This window comes from Antechinus flavipes, chromosome 3, assembly GCF_016432865.1.
Source record: "Antechinus flavipes isolate AdamAnt ecotype Samford, QLD, Australia chromosome 3, AdamAnt_v2, whole genome shotgun sequence".
In the NCBI taxonomy this organism is placed as follows: Eukaryota; Metazoa; Chordata; class Mammalia; order Dasyuromorphia; family Dasyuridae; genus Antechinus; species Antechinus flavipes.
Window position 1 is genome coordinate 420,656,505 of NC_067400.1, and position 25,609 is coordinate 420,682,113.

General features: G+C 36.4%; 1 protein-coding gene across 1 annotated transcript in view; it reads right to left on the reverse strand.

Moving 5' to 3' along the window:
• GORASP2 (golgi reassembly stacking protein 2) overlaps window positions 1-6,766 on the reverse strand; it is a 44,666-nt gene extending 37,900 nt beyond the window's left edge. Inside the window, exon 1 of the mRNA XM_051986188.1 lies at window positions 6,618-6,766. Within this exon, the coding sequence (XP_051842148.1) occupies window positions 6,618-6,680 (63 nt within the window). The 5' untranslated portion in view covers window positions 6,681-6,766. The remainder of the gene's footprint in view (window positions 1-6,617) is intronic.
• Between the last annotated feature and the right edge of the window lie 18,843 nt (window positions 6,767-25,609).

The following is a 25,609-nucleotide window of genomic DNA, read 5'->3' on the forward strand; positions in this document are numbered from 1 at the left end:
GGATGCCCATCAATTGAAGAATGGTTGAGTAAATTGTGGTATATGAATGTTATGGAATATTATTGTTCTGTAAGGAATGACCAGCGAGATGAATACAGAGAGGACTGGTGGGACATAGATGAACTGATGCTAAGTGAAATGAGCAGAATCAGGAGATCATTATATACCTCAACAATGATACTGTTTGAGGATGTATTCTGATGGAAGTGGACCTCTTTGATAAAGAGAGCTAATTCAGTTTCAATTGATCAAAGATGGGCAGAAGCAGCTACACCCAAAGAAAGAACACTGAGAGATGAATATAAACTGCTTGCATTTTTGTTTTTCTTCCCGGATTATTTATACCTTCTGAATTCAATTCTCCCTGTGCAACAAGAAAACTGTTCAGTTCTGCAAACATATATTGTATCCAGGATATACTGTAACCTATTCAACATGTAAAGGACTGCTTGCCATCTGGGGAAGGGGGTGGAGGGAGGGAGGGGAAAAATCGGAACAGAAGTGAATGCAAGGGATAATGCTGTAAAAAATTACCCTGGCATGAGTTCTATCAATAAAAAGTTATTTTAAAAAAATAATAAATTTCCCTATTTATGTCTGAGGGCACTTCCATCCTTTCAATCTTTCAAGTTCATAATTCTGGTATCTTAACTACTTACTCTTCCTCCTCCATATGCTAAACAACGGTCAAATCTTGCTATTTCTATTTCTACATCTTTTAAATGCAGCTTTTTCTCACTACTTTAGGTCAGGTGCTTATCATCTCTTCCCAACTGCCTCAAATATTTCCCTACTGAAGTCCAATCACAAAATAGCTGCTACAGTGATTTTCCTAAAGACCTAGTCTGAACACATTACTCCCCTATGCAATAAACTCCAGTGGCTTCCTGTTGCCTTTAGAATCAAATGTAAGATTATTTCATTATTCATTTCTCTACTTCACTTATTCTATGAGCTAACTTCTTCTATGTTCTTCACATACAATATCCTATTTCTGTCCCTCAACACATTCATGCCTGGAATGTACACACTCTTCACTTCTGCTAGAGCCTTTCCTTCCAAAACCACCTAGTGCTCATTCAGTTTGTATTCTGTATATTTCTGTATAATTTTTCTCTCCTGATAGAACATAAAACTACTTGAGAGGAGGGACTATGTAATCTTAATACCTAGCACACTTTCCAGCACATATTAGGTGCTTAATAAATACTTTTTGATTGCTAAAGCTGACAAAAATGCTTAAAACAAACCCTAGGCTTTAAAAGCACTGTGAAATTCTTGAAACAAAATTAACGTTAATTTGCTTAAAAAAAAAAAAAAAAGGTTTAATTGTACATTTGCATGAGGCAATAGAAATTAGCATGAAATGAAACCAACAATAATAGGATTTGTGGTAACTCCATAATATTACTAATTATATATGTCCCTGGGTCCTAAACATTTCTTTTCACTTGCAAATCTTTGAAGAATCTGGTTACAAGCATTATATGATATTCAACTACTAAAGCCTAGGAAAGTGAATTCTAGCAACTCCCTCATTTTAATATATTACCCTATGATGTTCTGTCATAAAATCTTTTTTTACCTATAAAAGAATAATGTCAAAGAACACAGTAAAACACTATGCATCAACTATGTAGAAAAGACATGGAAGACTCTATCAAAGAGTCTGGACCATATTGTGGAAGGAAAAGATAATCCCATACATCAAGGACTTTTCACCAAAAAAAAATACAAAAACAAACAACAATGAATATTTAAGTTTTTATTGAATTTTGATTCTAATAAGTATTGAATCTTTTTCTGATTGTTTGCTGAGGCAACTGGGATTAAGTGACTTGCTCAGGGTCACACAGCTGGGAGATATTAAGTGTCTGAGATCAAATTTGAACTCAGGTCCTCCTGACTTCAAAGCTGGCACTCTATCCACTGCTCCATTTAGTTGCCCTGTATTGAATATTTTTTGAAAGGCATATTTCATGTAAATAAAATTGGGTTTATTTACTAAACTATACTACACTAAAAAAAAAAAAAAATTACACCACAAAGAGATGCTCTAAAAAGTATTTCTCTTAGAGTTAACTTCTCATGGTAAATTTTGGCAATTTGTGTAAGCAGGACATGTTTAAACCCATTCTTTTTTATTACCAATCAAAATGTGCCCAAAATCACATTTATTAATGAAATAATTAATAATAATCTTATAATTAAGTCATTTTAGAAAAAAGATGACTGACCGTCATAATTCTAGTTTATATGCTAAATAGAATTAAATAGGAAATATACTATTACATAGTTACTGATAAATAATAGACATTTCTATACATTATTTTACAGTCAATAAGTTTGCAGCTCCTTATAGGATAAAACAATAAAGTATAGCACTCAAAAAACTCTAAATTTTATTCCTGCTTTAATCACTGACTTTCTGAGAAAATTCAATGAAAATTAGTCAACTTCAAGCTATGTTTCAGAATGTAGAGATAACTATGCTTGCTTTCGAATCACTTTCCTGGATACTTAGTGAGCATGAAAGATAAAATATCTAAAGAACTTGAATCTGTAGGAAGAAATTCAATATAGGGAAATTAGTTTGGTACTAATGTCATTTTGTAGATGGGAAAAACAAGGAGTCAAAAATAAGGAAATAGTTCCAATTATTTGAAGTCAATGGCAGAGCCAGGATCTTTTAAGCTATACTATTTCAATTGTAACACTTTCTGAAAGCCATCTACTAAATAAATCACAGTCCATCACCTTCTGTAATAATTATGCATCATAATGAAAAACAACAAGCATTTTAATAAAGCATTTGTCTGCTTCTCTCTCTCTGGGTCTATCTGTGACTTTTTAGATATGGAGATTTATTTATCAGTAGGAAAAGTCTTAGAATCAGGGCAGATGGGCATTTGTCTTAGAGAACTGTTGGAGCTGACTCAGAAATTAATCAACTTGGGGCAACTAGGTGGCACAGTGGATAGAGCACTGACACTGGAATCAGGAAGACCTGATTTCAAATCCAGCCTTAGATGCTTTTTAGATATGTGACCCTGGGCAAGTCACTTAACCTGGATCGTCTCCCTCTCTCCCCTCCCCACAAAAGACCAGAATCAACTTGCCCATGATCCTACCCATTAAACAAATGCTGTTGCTATATATTATTATGAGAAAAAATTAAACTTAATTTATACCTGAAAGCATTATGCAACAGAAATTACTGTTGTTGTACCTAAGACTTCCTTCATCATAAAATTTTCATTGATGCAGCCATATAGTTTTTTTTTTCTTTCTACACTCTCTGAATTCTTAATCAGCATTAATTTGAGCACCCCAGGATCTGTGGCATTCATTTATTCATCTATCATTTATTAAGTGCCTACTATGTACCAGGCACCCATGCTAGTAACTAAAAATACAAACATTTAAAATTCAGTCTTAATTTACATACTACTGATGGGACAGGAGGCTGTGAATACACAGGCAGATAAGTAAAAACTTACAATAAATGAGTCTTCCAGAATTAATGAGTTCAGGACATACTAAGTCTTTGTGTTAACCACATGGTCAGTAGGTTCTTGGACAGAGTTCATAAAATCAGAGGACGTAACTTTCTAATCCTGGTAGCTAGGTGGTTCAGTGGCTAGAATGCCAGGTCTAAATTCAGGAAGATCTGAATTTAAATTCAAATACAGACATTTATTGACTATATGACCCTCATCAAGTCCCTTAACTTGCTTCAGCTCCCCAACAGTATCCCTTCCCAAGATTGTTATGAGGACCAAATGAGATAATTATATAGTGCCTAACACATAGTAGGCACAATATGTGCTAGCTATTATTATTTTTTTTTATTATAGCTTTTTATTTACAAGATATATGCATGGGTAATTTTTCAGCATTGACAGTTGCAAAACCTTTTGTTTCAATTTTTCTCCTCCTTCCCTCCACCCCGTCCCCAAGATGGCAGGTAGACCAATACATGTTAAATGTTAAAGTATATGTTAAATACAATATATGTATACATGTCCATACAGTTATTTTGCTGCACAAGAAGAATCGGATTTTGAAATAGTATACCATTAACCTGTGAAGGAAATCAAAAAATGCAGGCGGACAAAAATAGAGGGATTGGGAATTCTATGTAGTGGTTCATACTCATTTCCCTGAGTTCTTTTGCTGGGTGTAGCTGGTTCAATTCATTACTGTTCAATTGGAACTGATTGGTTCATCTCATTGTTGAAGAGGGTCACATCCATCAGAATTGATCATCATATAGTATTGTTGTTGATGTATATAATGATCTCCTGGTCCTGATCATTTCACTCAGCATCAGTTCATGTAAGTCTCTCCAGGCCTCTCTGTATTCATCCTGCTGGTCATTTCTTACAGAACAATAATATTCCATAACATTCATATACCACAATTTATTCAGCCATTCTCCAATTGAGGGGCATCCACTCAGTTTCCAGTTTCTGGCCAGTGCTAGCTATTATTAATCGAGGGACTTCTAACCACATGACCTCAGACTACTTAACTTCACTGGGCCCAAATATTTTCATCTGTAATATCACAGGGTTGGTGTGGACGACTAGAAAAGGGAATGGTTTTGCCTTTTTGTGTGTATCATCCAGCAGCTAGCAGAGTGCCAGGATATGCTTAATAAATGCTTATAAACTTTTAAATTAACTTTTAAACCTAAAGCAGTACCAATTAACTTTTCTTTCCTTCTGGCTTTACCTCTACCTCTTCTGAGTAAGAAATTCTAAGAGTTGAGAGCTACCTGGAGGGTAAAATATGTATACAATACAGTAAAAAGAATTGGTATACTCTAGGCGACGATGGAACCAACCAGAAAAGAGGGAAGTATCATTAAATACATCCTGTTATTTCTGTGCTCCTGTCAGAGGGAAAATACTGTTACCTAATAGGTCTCATATTTCAAGTCATAGCCTAATGATATAAATAAGGCTTTGTCATCTTTCTGAATGGCACCACAACCTAGAAATCACTCTGCTGATGTCCATCACTGACCCTATTGTCACTCCATATGGTTTTAAGTATTATCCAAGGGTTAGGTGAGTCTCCTAGTCTTAAAGAACAGTATTCTATCTTTATTGTTTTTCTTGTATAAAATCCAGCCTCCTGTTATCCTGGTGCTATTTTTCTTACTCAAAACCACTTTTTTTTTTTCTTCTTGATGTAAAGGAGTCAGAAGCATGCATATAAATTACAATCTTAGACTCTCAGACAGTTAAGCCATTGCCCTAAGATCACACGTCTAATTGATGTGTCAAGAGGCAAAACCTCTGGACCTGGATCTTGCTGTCTCTAAGGCCAACCTACCTACCATCCACATGGTAGTTGCCTTTTTTGCTTCCAATACTGGAGTGTAACTATAAGTTTCTCTGAGTTCTATGACAATTAAAATAATGTTCATTTATTTTTGAAGATCCATGCAATAGGCTAAGTTACAGCACTCACCACTGATGGATCAAAATCTTCACCCTCCAAAAGAATTCTGGATTCCAAGGAATAGGAGGAAAGGTTCATTCAATTAGCATTTATTAAGTGCCTCCTAATTGGAACTGTGCTAAGCAGAGATACAAAGGAAGGTAAAAATAATTCGCTGCTCTCAAGCTTAACGGAAAGCTAACAAACGAGACGTACACATACAGGTAAATTAGAGAGGGTCTCCGGGAAGGCATTAAGATTAAGGAACACTGGGAAAGATTTCTTTCAGACAGTAGGACTAGCTGAGAGTTTAGGAAGCCAACGAAAGTAAAAGGCAGAGTTGTGGAATGTTCCAGGTGTGAGTGATGTGGGAGGCGAATGTGAGGAATAGCAAAGGCCAGTGTCACTGGGATGCAGAGTATGGGACAGAGGACTAAAGTGCAAGTGTAGAGGGGGCTAGTCATGAAGGGCTTTAAAAGCCAAAAGACGGAAGAGGAGTAAGGTGCAAAGAGACTGCAAAAAAGGAGGGGGGGGAGGCAGCGTATTACAAAGTTGTTTTTTTTTTTTTTTTCTTAAAGGCAAACAGACTAACATCTTGGTAAAATAAGATCCAAGAATCACGAGAGGGAAGGCAAGCCTAGCCCGTGCCATCTTGCTTTCTTTTAGCAGTTGACGAAGCCCAGGAGAGCGGACACCTGCCTTTCTGTCTTCGCAGACGGAAGGTGACAACTCGCGCATTTACCCGGACCCGAGTACTAGAAGGCTTCAGTGCCGGCGCCACTACTGTCCCTTGGAGAAAGCTCCGCACACCGCTTTGCCCTCACACCCTCCCTGGAAACTCGAAGGAGCCAGGAAAGACGCAGACTTCGGCCAAGAGCGGGGAGAAGCTCCGGACAGAGAAAGACAAGCGGACGGCCCCCGTCCCCCGCGCTCCCAGAGTCCCAGGAGTGTGCGGGGCTGCCTCCTCGCCAGCTCGACCCTGGGCGCGGGAGGCAGGCAGGAGGCTCTCCTCGGAGAAGCCAGGCGGGGGGGCGCTTCCTCCTCCTAGCACTCGGGGTCCTCCGGGAGGAGTGGGTGTGTCTGCGCTCCCTCTCGGCTTTGCACACTGGATCCGACCCCAACCCCGACCCGCACGCATCGCTCCAGTCCCCTGGCCGCATTCTTACCCTTAGGACGTGGTAGCCTTCGGTGCCTCCGCCGGGGATCTCGACGCTCTGCGAGGAGCCCATGGCGGTGGCAGGCACAGGACGAGGATCACCGGCTCCTTCTCCGCGTAGCTCCCCGCCCCCCCAGCCCCGCGCAAGGCCCGGGCCTCACTTAGGACGTGGCACTCACTGGCTCCGGAGGCCGGCGCCGCACTGCCCGATGGGAAATCACTGCGGTGAAGGCACTAGTGTGGATAGAGGTAGCGGCACCGGGGATAGCGCCACCTCCCGGGCGCCGAAAAGAAGGGGAAAGTGGAGGTGTAGTGGAGGAGGAAGTCGCGTGTGTTAGAGGAAGCTGGAGGAAGCGAAGCCTCGGTGATGTGGAAGGTGACGGACTCAAACACTCTGGCTCTCCTCGCGAGATCTCAGAGCTACTTTTCATTTCCCAGGGCGAGTTCCTATGGCAGCTCCAGTAGGACAAGATTAACAAGTCTAGTTCTCTCGGCTGACAAATTTTTTTCCCTTTGCACTGCAGCATCCCCTAGTGGCTTGAGTTAGAGAAAAAGATTCCCCCCCCTTCACCATCCCTTTAAACCCCAAGATTCCGTGTCTTTAAAGGCTCTACCTGAATGGACTTTAATTACTTAGGTGAATCTTCTTGTAGGAAATATTGCTCGTGCACATTCTGACCTTAGAGTTAGTGACCTGTGGAGACTTTGGGGAATAGTAAATAATCATCTCTTTTTTCTTCTCCCCTCAATGTGTTTTGGAAAGGGAGGGGGTGGGGGTAGCATCAACAAGCTCTCCTCCCCTTATCTGGAGATTGGTCAGTATTGTCAAAAAGTCTTTCTGTCCATTGGCTTTCACAGCTGTTAAAGAAGGTTGCCTGCGTTGGCTTGGTGGTGCTTGCCCTGGGCAAGCAAACAGTGTACCTAACACCTGGGGAGATGGAAGAGCTCCTTTTTATGCTTTCCAATCCTTTATCTGGTCAGGCTTCTCCCCTTCCCAAAGTACCGCCTCCTGTTCCCAATCTCTTGGTCCTACTTAACAAACCAAAATAGGGAAAGCAAGGGTTGAATGGCAAATATTGAAACAGGACAAGTTGGTAGCGGTTGCCTTATTCCAGATGATATTTTGAAGCCATTCTTGGTTGGTGAATTTCTCCAGTTCAGGGTTTCTTAACCCATTTTCTGACATGGACCCCTTTCGCAGTCTAGTGAAACCTACTACCTCTTCCCAAAAGTTTTTTTTTTTTCTTTTCTTTTAAAAAACAAATTATTGGAGGCAGCTAGGTGGGTCAGTGGATAGCGTACCACCCCTGAAGTCAGGCGGGACCCGAGTTCAAATTTGATCTCAGATACTTAACACTTCCTGACTGTGGGACCTTGCACAAGTCACTTAACCCCAATAGCTTCAGCCAAAAAGAAAGAAATTATTTACTATAAAGCAATAATTAGGAGTTATTTTGCAGTAATCAGGAGCTATTTATTTGATCCAACTGTATGCCAGTAAATTTGACAATCTAACCGAAATGGATGAATATTTACAAAAATATAAATCGTCCAGAATAAGAGAAGAGGAAATAAATTACTTAGTCTCATTTTAGAAAAAGAAATTGAACAAGCCATTAATGAACTTCTTCAGGAAAAATCACTAGGGCCAGATGGATTCACAAGTGAATTTTACCAAACATTTAAAGAACAATTAATACTAATATTATGTAAAATAATAAAAATAATTTTTAAAGTTTATGTAAACTATTTGGGAAAATAGATAAAGGAGTACTGCCAAATTTCTTCTATGACACAAATATGGTACTACTATCTAACCAAGAAGAGCAAAAACAGAGAAAGAAAATTACAGACCAATCTTCCTAATGAATATTGAGGTAAAAATTTTAGATAAAATATTAGCAAAGAGATTACATCAATTTATCAGCAGTGTAATACACTATGACCAGTTGGGATTTATACCAGAAATTCAGGGCTGATTCAATATCAGGAAAACTATTGCCATAATGAATCATATCAATAACAAAATCAACAGAAATCATATGATAATCTCAATAGATGCAGAAAAAGCTTTTCGACAAAATACAATATCCATTTCTATTAAAAACACTAGAGAACATAGGGGGAAGAGGAAGTTTTTCTTAAAATAATAAGCAGTATCTATCTAAAACCAACAACAATCATTTGTAATGGAGAGAACCTGGATCAGGGGTGAAATAAGGATGTGCATTATCACCACTATTAGATATTGTACTAGAAAATGCTGGCTTTAGCAATAAGAAAAGGAAAAAAGAAATGAAAAGAATCAGAATAGGCAATGAGGAGATAAAACTATCACTCTTTGCGATTGATATGATGATATACCTAGAGGATCCTAGAAAATCATCCAAAAACTTACTGGAAACAATTAACAACTTTAGCAACGTTGCAGGATATAAAATAAGCTCACACAAAGCATTGGCATTTCGTATATTACTGACAAAGCTCAGTAGTAAGAGGTAGAAAGAGAAATTCCATTTAAAATAATTGTAGACAAAATAAAATATGTGGGTGTCTACCTGCCAAGACAAACCCAAAACACTTTTCATACAAATAAAGTCAGATTTAAACAATTGGAAAAATATCAAATGCTCATGGTTAGGCTGAGCTAATATAATAAAAATGACAAATCTACCTAAATTAATCTACTTGTTCAGTGCTATATTAATCAAACTGCCAAAACGTTATTTTATAATTATTTTATAGAGCTAGAAAAATAAACCCCAAAACTCAAGCTTCTGAAATAAGAACTCATTATTTTGCAAAAATTGCTGGGAAAACTATGTGGTGATTTTCTTCTTTTAAAATAATATAAAGGTTCTCTCTGGGAGAAGTTTTCTCAGGGAGGTTTTCTGGAGGCAGCCTTAGTTTCAGTTAAGAGTAATAATCACCCAAATGCAGCCAGCTGGTAAAAATGCAAACGTTTATTTTCTCCTTCCAAAATAGCCTGGTTAGTTAAGGCCTATCTCTCTGCTTGGTTCCAAGAGCTCTTGCAGATTGTCCTTTGCTTCTGCCTCTGCTTTCTCCAGCCTCCAGCCAGCCAAGTGGAAAATGGAATGAATCTTTCTTACCTCTGAGAGAGGGCTTCTGGCTCTCAATCTCCCAGAGTGCTCTGTGTCTGTCCCAGCATGCTCCTCTCCAATCTAATTCAGCTGAATTCTCTTGACTGGGCTTCTGTCTGCTTTTTATATCTGAGAGAGTGGGATTGTGGAATATCTCCCAGAGTGTTCTCTGGCCTTAAGAGCTTCAAGGGAGGTGTGAATTCACAAAGTTACAAAGTTCACTTTGTGAATCTCCCATACTTGTGAACTCCAATGAGTACTTAAATACTTCTTGCTTATATGAGCTCTCTAAAGGTGTGAACACAAGCATTGTTTCTATTAGTTCTACTTAGTACCTTGTTTCAGGTTATGGCCCAAAACATCTCCTTGTAAGATCAGATCAGTGATACTGAACCATGCTAAATTAGATAATTATTGTCTCTATCAACTCTAATGACTTAACAGTTTGTAAAGATTCCAACATCTCCCGCTTTCTTTTGATTTAGAACATAGGTGGTCATGACCTCCCTGACTTTTCAAGAAGGTGAGAACCCCCAAAAAAGGGTGATCACGCCTTCCCTGACTGCTCAAAAAAGGGGTGAAAACACCATAAAAAGAAGGTGGTCACGCCCTTCCTGACATCTCAGGAAGGGAGATGAAAACACCAAAGGAAATAGAAAATCAAATCAGATTAGTGGGTTTCTGAAGGGGCTCACTTGAAGCAGGTACACATAAATTCATCACATATACATAAATATACATTTGGACATCAAGGGTGATCTCATAAGCAAATTAGAAGAGCAAGGGACAATTTACCTATTAAATCTTTGGAGAAGGGAAGAATTTATGACCAAAGAAGAACTAGAGAACATTATAAAATGCAAAATAGGCAATTTTGCATTAAATTAAGAAGGGTTTGCATAAAAAACCCCAAAACAAACAAGATTAAAAGGGAAGTACAAAGCTGGAAAAAAATTTTATAGACAGTGTTTCTGATAAAGGTCTCATTTCTAAAACATATAAAGAACTGTGTCAAATTTATAAGAACACAAGTCATTCCCCAATTTATAAATTTATAAAGGATGTGAACAGATAATTTTCAGATGACAAAATTGAAACCATCTATAGTCATATGAAAAAATGCTCTAAATCATTATTGATTAGAGAAATGCATCACACCCCTCAGATTGGCTAAGATGACAGGAAAAGATAATGATAAATGTCGGAGGGGATGTGGGAAAACTAGGACACTAATGCATTATTGGTGGAGTTGTGAACTGATCCAACGTTCTGGAGAACAATCTGGAACTATGCCCAAAGGACTATAAAACTGTGTATATCCTTTGATCTAGCAATCTCAATACTGGGTCTGTATCTCAAAGAAATCATAAAGAAGGAAAAAGAACCCACATTTGCAAAAATGTTTATAGTAGCTCTTTTTATGGTGGCAAAGAATTGGAAAATGAGTAGATACTCATCCATTGGGCAGTGGCTGAATAAGTTGTGGCATATGAAATTAATGGAATACTGTTCTATAAAAAAATGATGAACAAGCTAATTTTAGAAATACCTGGAAAAATTTACATTAACTGATGCTGAACAAACCAAACAGAACTAGGTATACATTGTACATAATAACAGCCAGAATGTGCAGTGATCAACTATAAAAGACTTATTTATTCTCAGTGCTTCAAGGATCCAAGACAATCTCTGTTAAGGACCATGCCTAAGTATGAAGAGGCAGGTCCTTTCTCCAAAAGTCCCTGCAGTTGTGAATCATAACATACCTGAAGGAATTGTAATCAACCTTTATTGACACAGATGTTGCTTGTGAATTGGGAATGAAATAAATTGGAGGCAAGAGGGAAGAGGAGAGAAGTCAGAGAATGCAATTATCATTCTCCTTGTATTGTTATCATCCTCTCACATGAAGGGATCTGTTCTGCTGGTCAGAATTGTTCCCCAGCAACCACTAGCAGATGGCTCCCATAATACCTAGCAGCCACTAGAAGGTTTCTCTGTGACAAATCTCAGTAAACTTCAGATAGAAAATGCCATTTGCATCCAGAAAAAGAACTACAGAGATAGAATGTAAAGCAATACATGCTATGTTCACTTCTTTCTATTTTTTTTTCCCTTTTCATGATTTTTCCCTTTTGCTTTGATTTTTCTCTTTGAACATGATTCATAAAGAAATGTGTTTTTAAAAAGTTAACATATATGTATAACCAGAAAAAATTTTAAAAAATAAATTATTTACTTTTAACCTTTAAAATTTTTTTTCTAAGTTCCAAATTCTCTCTTTCAGATTCTCCCCCACCTATTAAGAAGTCAAGTACTATATCAATTATATAAGTGATATTATGCAAACATTTTTCTATATTAATAATGTTGCAAAAAGCAAGAAAAATATAGTAAAAATTTAGAATAATCTTTTTCATTGTATAAAATAAAATTCATAGGATAACAAAGAAAATAAATTATATTGAAATATAATGAAAATACTTTTTTTTTTTTAAGTTCATGGACCTCAGCTTATGAAACACTATTCTACCTGTTACTAGATTATCAAATCAAGATTCCATTAGGCAGATTTCACTGGTTGCTTATGATCTGAAATCAGATGATCTGTGACTGCTCCAAATGGCCTGTAGGCTGCCTTCTAATTACATTTTTAAAATTAAATTTGATATTATACATTTTTAATGACAATACAGCACTCCTCTCACTAAAAACAATTTTTGTGGTTATTTTAGAACTGGGTGAGATAGGTGGCAGATATGGTTGGGCTTTCATTTGTTTGTTTTCTTTGTTTTGTACTCATGTTTTTGCCATATATATATATGTATATATATATATATATGATGAAATCTTGCAGCAGAGGATTTATAGTTTTCTGTGGTAAGGAGCAAAACAATTGAAGAAATTTAGAGGAAGGAACAGGCCATATACGTGTGTGTGTGTGTGTGAATATATATGCATGTAGCTATATCTATATCTATATCTATATAATAGATAAAGACACTCAGGCTTCAGTTTCCTCATCTGTAAAATGAACTAGTTGGCCTAAAATCCCAAGTTGGTGGATGTTTGCTATTAAATCAACACATTGGAGGCTATTGCTCAGAAAAGTTGCAATTGGGAATGGAATCTGCAGTAAAGAATTTGATACTTTGCAACAATACAAAAAAGTAAACTTGTAGAATATTTTCATAGATTGAAAAATCAAACTAGTATTTTTTGAAATTTTAAACAAGCAAGACTTCACATGTTCCTAATTCTGTCTTTCTGGAGAATGTGAATTTAATCTAATCTTTGTATACAAAACAGTTCTTAGAAGACTTGAAGTCAAGTCAACATGCTTTAACTGAGTGTAAACTCTGTGAGAGGCACTATGATGAATACGGAGGATACCAGAAAAAGGAAAAACAATCCTTGTCCTCAAGGACCTTTCAATTTAATGGGTGGAGACAATATGTAAATAACTAAGGGCAATATACCATGCAGGTTGAAGATAATCTTGTAGGAAAGATTTCTTTAAAGAGATGGGATTTTTGATTCTTAAAAAATTTCTTGCAAATGGAATTTTTGTTGAGACCTGAAGGAAACTGGGGAAGCTAGAAGACAAAGATGATGAGGGAGAGAGTTTCAAGCTTGAAGGATTGTCAATGAAAACAGATAGTACATAGTCATGTGAGAGGGATAACAAGAAAGGGAGTAAAGTATAAGAAAACTGGAATTGTAAGTTGAAGATAAATATCTCATCCCCACTAGGTCCTCGCTTATTCAAGATAAATATCCCTAGTTTTTCAGTCAATCCTTATCTTGTATTTTTAATGTATATTTATGTATATGTGAATAAACATATTTAATTTATGTGTCTATTGATGTATGTATAATTAATAGATATAATTTTTATTTATATTTAACAACCTTATATTGTATAATCTTGAGTCCCAAATTTGTCTCATTGTAATCTCTACCCCCTGTTCATTAGCTTTATTCTTTGGGGCCAAACTGAACTAGTCTGATTTCCTCTTCCACATCACAGCCTTTCAAATTCTTAAACAAAGTTATAGTTTCCCTCATAAATTTTAGCTTCTCAAAGCAAAACATCTCCATGTACTTCAACTGTTTTTCACATAGCATGGTCTCAAGACTCTAGACCACCTTGGTCACCCTCTTCTGGATGTTCTTCAGCTTTCTAACATTCTTTCTAAATGTCCTTTTGTTATTATAACATGTATAATTATTTGTATACATATTCCTTTTTTTTTTTTTTTTTTTACTAAACTGTAACCTCCTTGAGAACAAGGAATTATGCTATTTCTATCTGTGTATTACCACTCAGCACCAGCATAGTACCAGTCATATAGTAAGCATTTTATGTGATTGCTTTCTTAGTCATATGCCTCTTGGTTAAATTAATCAATATATAATACCCTTTCTCCTATTAACAGTATTTTTTTTACTATCAAAAGAGAGCCTCTTTGTTATAATTTTCTCTTTTGCTGTAGGAAACTACATGAAGCTTTTCCTGATCCCCTAATTGCTAGTGTTTCCCATTCCCATGAACTTATATTTCTTTTGCAAATGCTTATTTTGTATATTCTTGCATGTGAACATGTTGTCTCCCTCAACATAATGTATGCTTTTTGAAGGCAGGGATTGTTTCATTTTTATCTTTGTGTTTTAAATGAATAATGCAATGCTGGCACATAATAAACAATTAATCCTTTTTCTTTCTTGATTAAGATATAATACTTCTTCCCTATTAGTCACACTATCTTATCACCATCAAAGGGTTACTTCTTATCAGACTCTTTCTATTTTTGACTCCATATAACTTCACATTACTGGCAGTTAGAGGGGCAAGAGAAGTCATTGCTTGCTACACACTGACCCAGAACAGTATCTGTGAAGTGATTGTAACCTTCTGAGTTGACCACTGTCCCACAGCATGTGATGGTTGGGGAGCTCAAACTCCAGGATTATGCCAGTGGGGGAGACAGGAAAGCTGGAGTGCAAAGTTCCATCAAAGGTTCTCTCCCTCTCTGTGTCTCTGTCTGTCTGTCTGCCTGTCTGTCTGTCTCTCTGTCTCTCTATCACTTTCTCCCTCCCTCTCTCTGTCTCTTTCTGTCTGCCTGTCTGTCTCTGTCTCTGTTTTGTCTTTGTCTCTCTCTGTCTGTCTCTCTGTGTCTGTCTCTGCTTAGTCTCTCTGTCTCTGTCTGTCCATCTGTTTCTCTCTGTCTCTCTCTGTCCCTGAGCTTTACTTGATTCCCATTTACTACAGGTCACTTCACTTATGAGCAGAACAAGTAACTGAGGAATGGCTAGAAGATCCACAACGGAGGCACAGCCTTTCTGTGACTTCTTGGAGCTAGTATGATTTAGGGTTGGGTTCCCCCTTGATTGACTAGATTCCTTTATGTCTGAGGTAGTAGGGCTAAAGGAAGGCCTTGAAGGTTTGGAGAGACAGTCTCAAAACTCACAAAACTTACATGTCAATGATACATGTCAATCGTATGTCAGCTTTTCTGGGTAGAATTAACAATTCTCTTTAAGATTCAGCAAGATTTCTGAAAATCCTGGACAGATTCAGCCAGCCATTCTTGGAACCACTGTTGCCTTAGTCCAGCCAGTGAAGTCTCTAAACTTCTCTATTTCTTTTGAGGACAAACCATTCTTCTAGTCACAAAGGTTTACAGCCTTAATCTTCTAACTCTTTCTAAAGTGTGGGTCTGATCATGTCTCACCTTCCATCTCAGAACTCCCCTCTTTGCCCTTTTCAATTTGACCATGCTGGCCTGTGTACAGTTTGGCATATAAATGACAGTCCATCTCTGTGACTTCGCATTAGAATGCTCTCCCTCGGACACGTGAAACCTCTGATTTCTTGAAAAACTTTAACTCAGAGAATGCTTTCTTCATGAAGCCTCTCCCAATTTCCCCCAAATGCTGGTACACTTGCTCTCTACACTACCTTCATATGCATTTTTTATACAGAATGTATGGTGACATAGAAGACACTTGTCTTGTTGAAGTAGCCTATAACCTACATATATTTTTAGCCCAAAGAATGGCAGAATTGAAAAATACTATTAGTGTCCTTGTGACTAGTCTTTAGGGGGGTTCATGAGGCATCTCAAAGAGAAACAGAGGACTAGGAGAAATTGAGACATGAATGAAGTGACATAATTTATTTTATCTCTAGGAAAGACCTGAAGTTGCTGAGGATAAACTGTACATTTATACTATACTGAGCATCCTGGATTTATACTTCCTGAGCAAATTCTATAGCCCTCTATCATATTTTGTGTTGGTATATGTTTGGTTATTTTTAATGTTTGTGATTATTATTATTAATAAATTAATATGCTTAGAATTTCATCTGTTATGCACCCAGTACGTGGTCTAACACATATATACTGATTACATGTATCTACATTTCAGTATGTCAGTGTCAAATGGCAAGTGGTGGAAAGGAAACACGTCTGATTTGAATTCATTTGAATTTACCTTGAATTTGAATGACACCCTGTTTGGATGAAGTCCCTCTCTCTATAGTGGGACGTTTGTTCCAGGGATACAAAACTATCAAGTCTTAACAGTAGGGCTTCTCCATTTATGTCCCAGAGTAAATGGCTTCTAAGGCCACAAATAGAATATGGGACCCCTATTTCCCAGCCCCTTACATTAATTTGACAGATATTTGACAGCATTCTAAAACTGGCAGGGCTCTGTGATGTTCCAGGTAGATAGTCTGCCTGGACCATCCTTTGTTTCATACTTTATGATTCCTTGCTTCATGATCTTTGGTATTCTTCCAACTTTTGGAACACTGGAAGATCCTAAGTCAATATCTGCTTTTCTTTAATTAGAAGAAAATAACAGTTTATGAACTAGTTATCACCTGCTTAAAACTTGTTTTGTAAGAGAACAGTTTTTTAGAATGTGGCACATGCTTGGAATTTCTCTTGCGCAAACTTTGGGAACTTTTTTTTAAACTGAATTCTAGAATTAGAATATTAGAAAAGCCCTATTTTCTTGGGCAATTTAATAGATGATACTTTCACTTGCATTGGGACAAGTGAGAGACTATTCTTTTCTAGAGGAATATGTTAAGGGGGAAACGAAAACATTTCCCAGGCAACAGACAGTAAATATTCTGTTGAGGAAAGCTGTTCTCAAGAAAGGAGCTACTTAATGGCCTAAAGCATTTATGTGCTTCACTAGTTCTTTTAACATCAGTTTCCTCATATATAAACATGGGGATTTTTTTTTTTTTTGCTTTTTTTTATTAAAGCTTTTTATTTTAAAAAACATATGTATGGATAATTCTGCCATATTAACCCTTGAAAAACCTTGTGTTTCAATTCCCTCCTTCCCTCACCCACCCCCAGGTGACAAGTAGTACAATATATATTAAACATGGGAGAAATATATGTTAAATACAATATATGCATACATATTTGTACAATTATCGTGCTGCACAAGAAAAATCAAATCAAGCCAGAAAAATGAGAAAGAAAATAAAATTCAAATAAACAACAACAAAAAGAATGAAATCCCTCAGTTCCCACAATCCTCTCTCTGGGTGTAGATTGCTCTCATCATCACAAGATCAGTGGAACAGGCTTGAGTTATCTCATGATTGAAAAGAGCCACGTCCATCAAAATTGATTGTCATATAATTTTGTTGTTGCCATGCACAGTGATCTCTTGCTTCTGCTCACTTCACTCAGCATCAGTTCGTGTAAGTCTCTGCAGGCCTCTGTGAAATCATCCTGTTGATTGCTTTTTTACAGAATAATAATATTCCATAACATCCATATACCACAACTTATTCAGCCATTCTCCAACTCATGGGCATCCACTCAGTTTCCAGTTTCTTGCCACTACAAAAAGGGCTGTCACAAACATTTTTGCAATGTGGGTCCCTTTCCTTTTTTTAAGATCTCTTTGGGATATAGGCCCAGTAAAGACATTGCTGGATCAATGGGTATACACAGTTTGATGGCCCTTTGGGCATAGTTCCAATTGCTCTCCAGAATGGTTGTATCCATTTACAATAAAAATGGGAATATTAACAGCACCTATATATGAGTCTCAGTTTCCTCTTTTATAGATTGAAAATGCTAGACAAGATGACCTTTAAGGTCCTCATAAATGTTTGCTTAGAAGCAAATAAAAGTATCTAGAAGCAAGATTATTCTTCATATGAATCTTAGAATATTGGTTGACATCAAACTTTCCTCTTTCTGTCTGTTCATCTTTCTCTTCTCTCTCTCTCTCTCTCTCTCTCTCTCTCTCTCTCTCTCTCTCTCTCTCTCCCCCTCTCTCTCTCTCTCTCTCTTTCTCTCTCTCTCTCTTTCTCTCTCCTCTCTCTCTCTCTCTCTCTCTCTCTCTCTCTCTCTCTCTTTCTCTAATTTTTTATATGTAATGAAGCTCCTTTGTTAACCTCAGGCTCTTGCCAAAATATACTTTTTTTAAATTATTAAAAATGTATATATTATATCTATTGTATTTTTATAACAAAACCTCATATTTCTGTAGTGACTTACAGTTTTCAAAACATTTTCATATACATTGTCTTCTTTGATTTTCACAATCCTAGGTCCAACTGATATTGCTGTTGTTCTTTACTTATTTTGGTCATGTCTGATTCTTTACGACCCCATTTGGGATTTTTTTTTAATAACTTTTTGTTGATAGAACCCATGCCAGAGTAATTTTTTATAGCATTATTCCTTGCACTCACTTCTGTTCCCTCCACCCCCTCCCCCAGATGGCAAGCAGTCCTTTACATGTTAAATATGCCACAGTATATTCTAGATACAATATATGTGTGTAGAACTGAACAGTTTTCTTGTTGCATAGGGAGAATTCGATTCAGAAGGTATAAATAACCCTGGAAGAAAAACAAAAATGCAAGCAGTTTATATTCATTTCCCAGTGTTCTTTCTTTGGGTGTAGTTGGTTCTGTCCATCCTTGATCAATTGAAACTGAATTAGCTCTCTTTAACAAAGAGATCCACTTCCATCAGAATACATCCTCAAACAGTATCGTTGTTGAGGTATATAATGATCTCCTGGTTCTGCTCATTTCACTTAGCATCAGTTCATGTAAGTCTCTCCAAGCCTCTCTGTATTTATCCCGCTGGTCATTCCTTACAGAACAATAATATTCCATAACATTCATATACCACAATTTACTCAACCATTCTCCAATTGATGGGCATCCATTCATTTTTTTTAAATTTTTATTTAATAATTACTTTATATTGACAGATTCCATGCCAGGGTAATTTTTTTTTTTTTTTACAACATTATCCCTTGCACTCGTTTCTGTTCCGATTTTTTTTTCCCCTCCCTCCCTCCACCCCCTCCCCTAGATGGCAAGCAGTCCTTTATATGTTGGATATGTTGCAGTATATCCTAGCTACAATATATGTTTGCAGAACCGAACAGTTCTCTTGTTGCATAGGGAGAATTGGATTCAGAAGGTATAAATAACCTGGGAAGAAAAACAAAAATGCAGATAGTTCACATTCGTTTCGATGGGCATCCATTCATTTTCCAGCTTCTAACCATTACAAACAGGGCTGCCACAAATACAAAATATACTTTCATTCACTAATTGAGAGAATATTTGAGAGTTACAGGGCTCACAGCTGCACAGCTTTAATTGGATCCAATTATCATCTTTGGAAAAAGTATTTTGTTAGTTGTCAGCAAACTGGTTGATAAAAGGGTGAGTGGTGTTAGCTAGGTGGTACAATGGATAGTGTGACAGACCTGGAGTCAGAAAGAATCATCTTCATGAGTTCAAGTTTGGCTTTAGATATTTATTAGCCATGTGATCCTGGTCAAATCATTTAACCTGTCTGCCTCAGTTTCTCATCTGTAAAATGAGCTGGAGAAGGAAAAACCATACTAAGGGAACTGAGGGGATTAAGACAAGAAGTGGTTAATTGTGGGAATTGAGTGAATCTTGTGACTCAATTCTGGAGCTAGCTTAGTTCTATTCAATTAAAGGTCTAGTCCAAATTCCGTCATGTGAAAAGACTTTATTCAGTTATGGGAATCAGGAGAAAACCTTATTGCATTGTTTACATCTGGCCCTGTCTACCTGAGAAACTGGACCTCTTGTACCTGCTATTTAGCATCTTTTACTAGTTATGCTGATCAGAAACCCAGTCAGATCCAAAGATCAATGCAAGGAGTTTTCTCACAATTGTACATTTCAACTAACCCATATTTCTTATATGAAAAGTGGGTCCATACTGATCAATCAGGTACTGTTTCCATGTTCCTTTGTATACAGACTTGTGGAAGGAGTAGGATAACGCCTTTTCTGATTTCAGGAAATTGCACGTTTTTATTCTCTTCTTTCCAACTTGGAAAGCCCCTAATGTTTCCTCCAATTAGAAAATGGAGATTATCTAAGGTTGTAGATTGGTTAATTGTTTCTTTTTAATTAATTGGCCTATTTCATTAATTGTTTTCAATATAGAAATATCTTTTTCCCCCTGTATTTGAGGTCCATTGAGAAGGTCTGGTCCCTGTTTGTTGGGCAATTCTTATGCAGCGATTAATAAATTGACGTGCTTAGAAGATCCAACCTTTGTTTCCTCAGTGATTTCATCTTTCACCAAGTCCCAAAACATTCTGGTATCTTTATCAAGAAAACTCTGTATGGGTTATGAAGAGTCACCGGACACCATTAAAATAATTTGAACAGCAACAATCAATAAACAGCAGGTCTTTACATAAGCCTTACATGGGTGTGAAAATTAGAATGGTTAAATAAATTCATTCTAGAAATTATAGCTAAACACAACTCTAAGAAATCAAAAATAATAAAATGCCCTTTCCCCTTGTACCTTTAGCATACAAAAAGAAGAAAGAGACCCTCGTATGTAACAGACATAACATTCTATATCCTTGATATCTCATCAGCTCTGTAGGTCCACAAATAATAATTTATATATATATATATACTATACTTATATTTATATAATACTTTAAAGGTTGAAAATCTTTCATCACAACAACCCAGGGGGTAGACACTGCACATATTATTATCTCCATTTTACAGATGAGAAAATTGAGGCTTTTAAGCCTGGAGTGATTTTTAGAATTAATAAGTGCTTGCTATAGGACTTTTATTCAGTTTTAATTCCAGCTGTCTGTTAACAAATCAACAAGCACTTATACATACTGTGCAGCCTTTAGTATCCTCATTTTACTGAACAGGAGATTAACAAAAATGTTAAGTCATATGGTTAAGTAAGCGTTGAAGCTGAGATTTAAATTCAAACCTTTTGATTCCAAATTCTATGTTACTGTTGTTATTTTTTCCAATTGGTAGATAATACCAGCCTCATCATATTTCAGTGCTCTAATCAAATTTCCTAAGAAAGTTAAATAAATGATGAGGCCTTTACTTGCCTAAAGGACTTTTCAGGGATAAGGCTGTCTCTTCAAATTATCTGAATGTTGTCCTGATTCCTTTCCTTTTAAAATGTCTCTGCTTGGTGAATTTGACTAGACACTATGGAGGTGGAAGCATGTAACACTTGGGAGTTAAATGCCTATGGAACTAATTATCACCTGTGAAGCACCATGAAGATGAAAGCTGCTAGGTGGAATAGGGTCAATAATTACTGGAACTGTAACAGTTTGAGGCTCTTTTATTTACAGGCTATTTTCAGTGTTTGATGTAACAAAGAGAGACGGTTGCTTAAGAGTTCCATCAAACAGCAGAGGGGCATGGATTGTATGTTGACTTTTGATATCTTTCTGACAGATGGAGAGGAATCCATGTCACTCCTTTCTCTTCTTTTCTCTTTTTCTCTTTCATGAGACAAATTAAATTGGACAGTCAAGAAAAAGTTTATATAGAGATCTGATTTTGTCAGGTGCTGGTGATCTCTTGGGAAGAAAAGTCCCTAGGAATGATGAGTTTTAGGAGGTTTTCATAATGTTTAATATTACAGAAGCAATAGGAAATTGAAGATTTTGGTTCTCAAAGGTACCTTACAGACAATTTACTATAGTTTTTTCGTTTTATTGATGAGGGGACTGAAACTCAGAGAGACTTACCTTAAAGAATATAACCTCCTTGAGGTTTCCCTCAATTGTTTTGTTATTGTCTTTTTTTCTACAATGTTTAACTTAAGATAAGTGCTTGGTTGTCCAAAATCAGGATTTGGATACAGATTTTCTCACTCCAAATCTAGTGCTCAATTCATTATTCTGCACTGCTACATCAAGTTTTTCTTCCTGCTGTCCTTGAGGTGCCCTAGAAATCATCTTCCAACTTGTAGCTTTATTTTACATTAATTTTCCTACAAATTTTATTGATGTTTGTTTTTATGTCACATTCATTTCCAAATATACGCCCCATGAAAGCAGGAATAAATAAGAAGGTCTTACTTATTTGTGATTGTATCCCCAATGTCTGGCATAGAGTACATAACCAATAAATGCTTTTTCATTTATTCATCCATTCATTTAAAGCTCTGTCATTTTACTAATTTGATGGGTGTGAGGTGATTTCTTAGGGATTTTTAATTTGGGGCAGGAAATTTTTTGAGATTTTGAATTTTTTTGAGATGATTTTATGATAGTTTATATTTATGATTTTGAAGACTTTACACACACATTTTCACTCTTAGCTAATCTAACCCTTGATGGTGAAAGAGGCCTAAAAACAGGATTAGGACCTTGGAAATGGAGCTGGTTTCTGGATGGTTGGCAATTTGCAACTGTTTCTCTGCACCTATATTCTAAGTGTGAGATAAGTCCATCAAAGATAGTATCAGAAGTAAAAAAAGTATTTTGCACAGTGTCCACAAAATTATTTCAGGCAGAACTAGGAGGTTGCAAGCCTTAGGCTATGTGAGGGAAGGGTCAATGTCAAGCTGTTGGTTTTGGCAGAGATGGCAATAGAAACTGTTTTTTAACTGAGGTGTCAAATATTTAAAAATATATTTTGGAAATATTCAGAGAACACATTTAGTATTAAGACTTATTGTATTTTCATTTTTTTTCTGGTTTATCATGAGCTTCAGATTAAAATTGCTTTAGTCAAACACTCCAGCAAGCTTGCAGCAATAGAAAATACCTTTCTCCCTGCTATCAGTTCTAGATCTGGTATAGCCCAACCACGAAACATCTCTCATTCCCTCCCTTTCCTGTGCAAAGCAAGCCAGGAAAATTACCACGGTTCAAGGCCACTAGACAAAGTTCACTCAACCCAGAGGCCCTGCAGATCTCTCCTCCCCAACCACACATAAGTGTGTGCTAGCAGGCCATAGGAAAAATGACCAGTTGTCCCCTAGATTTTTCTGTGACCCAGAAATGAAGACAAATGTGAGAAGGAAAGGGAAAGTTAGCAATGTTTCTTTTGGGAAAGATATTTTTCCTTCTAGTTAGAGCTTATTGGAATAAGATAGAATGCTCATTGTAGTGGACCCTTTTCTAAAATTGCACTGACATTCCAGGAAATGCTCCTTCCTCATCCCCACTTATTGGGAATTCCTGGTTTTATACAAGATTAAGTAAGTTCAAGGACCACTTTCTGTGTAAGGTCTTTCCTGGTTGTGCCAGCTGCTACCACTTTTCCCTCAAAAATCCTGTATCTGTTTTGATTGTACAATATGGGATTGTCTATTCCTTTTATTATGTAAATTCCTTTAAGGCTAGCACTGTTTTATTCTTGTGCCCAATAACAATTTAATAAATGCCTGATAATTGATGAAGCTCCTATGATATACAAGGCACAGGGCTAGACACTGGGAACAAACAGAAAAAAATGGAACAGTGTCTTGTCTGCTTGTTAATTAATAGATTATTAATTACTATTTTCTTTCAAAATTTAACCTCTTTGAAATAGTTAGGGGTGAGGAAAAATTGTACCTAAACATAATATAAAGTATACATACATAATACATACATACATATATATATATACATATATATATATATATATATATATATATATATATATATATATACACACACACACATATATTTTAAAGAATTCAGTATCTGGGAATAAATTTTTCTCCTCTCTTCTTCATTCTTATTCTAAAGGAAACAATCAGCATGTAGAATATGGACTGGTTTTGTTATTGCTTCATCATGTCTGAACCTTCATGATCCTTTTTGAGGTTTTCTTGGCAGTTACTGGAATGGTTTTCCATCTCCTCCAAGTCATTTTACAGATTAGGAAACTAAGGCAAACAGGGTGAATTGACTTGCCCTGGATCATAAGCTAGTAAGGACTTGAAGCAAGATCTGAACTCAAAAGATGAGTCTTTCTTGGCTCTAAGCTTAGTACTCTATTACACTATGCTACCTAGTTGCCCTGGACTGATTTTACTCATTTACATTTTCATGTTATTTGAGTAATTTCTTTTCTGAATCATCAGGTTGTCTAGAATTCTCTCCTTAAACATTAGTCACTACAGTTATTCCTTTCACATCATGACTTTCCTCATTTCTCTTTTAATATATCACAAGTCAGCATAAGACATTGAATGGACATTTTTAGTAGTTTTGCAGAAGCTGCAGATGACACCAAAGAAAAAGTTTAGAAATTTAGAAATGTGTTGTATAATATTAAAAGAAAAAGAAAAAAAATCAGATTTCTTAATTAATATGAAGGGAGGGTCAAAAAAATTTAGGTAGATATTCCAGACTATGGAGTCACTGTTCCCCTAATATCATCCCCCATCATGTGGAAGGGCTATTGTGAAAGAAACCATTTTATAACTTTAATATTCTGTTTACATATGACTCAAAAAATTAATTTTGTGAAAAGAGGTGTTATAATTTTAAAATAGGACAAATTATATCTAGAGTAAGCTCAATCCTTTCTTGTGGAGATGCAATATAGTGTAGTAATTAGAGTTACACTGGAGTTAGAAAAAATATGAATTCAACATCATTTCACATTCTTGCTATTGCTGTGTCAATGTTTTCCTAGTTCTGCTTGTTTCACCAATATCAGTTCATATAAATCTTTCCAGGTCTTTATAAAATCAACTTGTTCTTAATTTTTTATGGAACAATAATTATTCCAGAAGGAGGATTTCAGAGAGGCTTGGAGACACTTACATGAACTGATGCTGAGTGAAATGAGCAGAACCAGGAGATCATTGTGCAACAAGATTATATGATGATCAAATCTGATGGACGTGGCTCTTTTCAACAATGAGATGATCCAAACCAGTTCCAATTGTTCAGTAATGAAGAGAGTCAGCTATATCCAGAGAGAGAATTATGGGAAATGAATGTGGACCATAACATATCCATTCTTTCTGTTCTTCTTTGCTTGCATTTTTGTTTTCCTTCTCAGGTGTTTTCTTTCTTTCTAGGTCGGATTTTTCTTGTGCAGCAAGATAACTGTATAAATATGTATAGATATATTGTATTTAACATATACTTTAACATGTACTGGACTATCTGCCATCTAAGGGAGGGATGGGGGGAAGGAGAGGAAAAGTTGGAACAGAAGGTTTTGCAAGGGTCAATGCTGAAAAATTACCCATGCATATGTTTTGTAAATAAAAAGCTGTAATAATTTTTATAAAAGGACTGCTAGAAACATTTTTGCATATGTGGGTCCTTTTCTTTTTTCTCTTTTATGATGTCTTTGGGATACAGGCCCAGTAGTGATACTGCTGGATCAGAGGATGTGCACAGGTTTATAGCCTTTTGGGCATAGTTTCAAATTGTTCTCCAGAATAGTTGGATCAGTTCTCAACGCCACCAACAATGCATTAATAGCATAACATTTCTATATACCTGATAGGAGAAGAGAAACTTAGAATGAGTTGATGAAGAAACGTGAAACATCCTTTTGACAAGAAAAAAATAGTTTTTACTTTTCTATGTGTACTTCTGATCT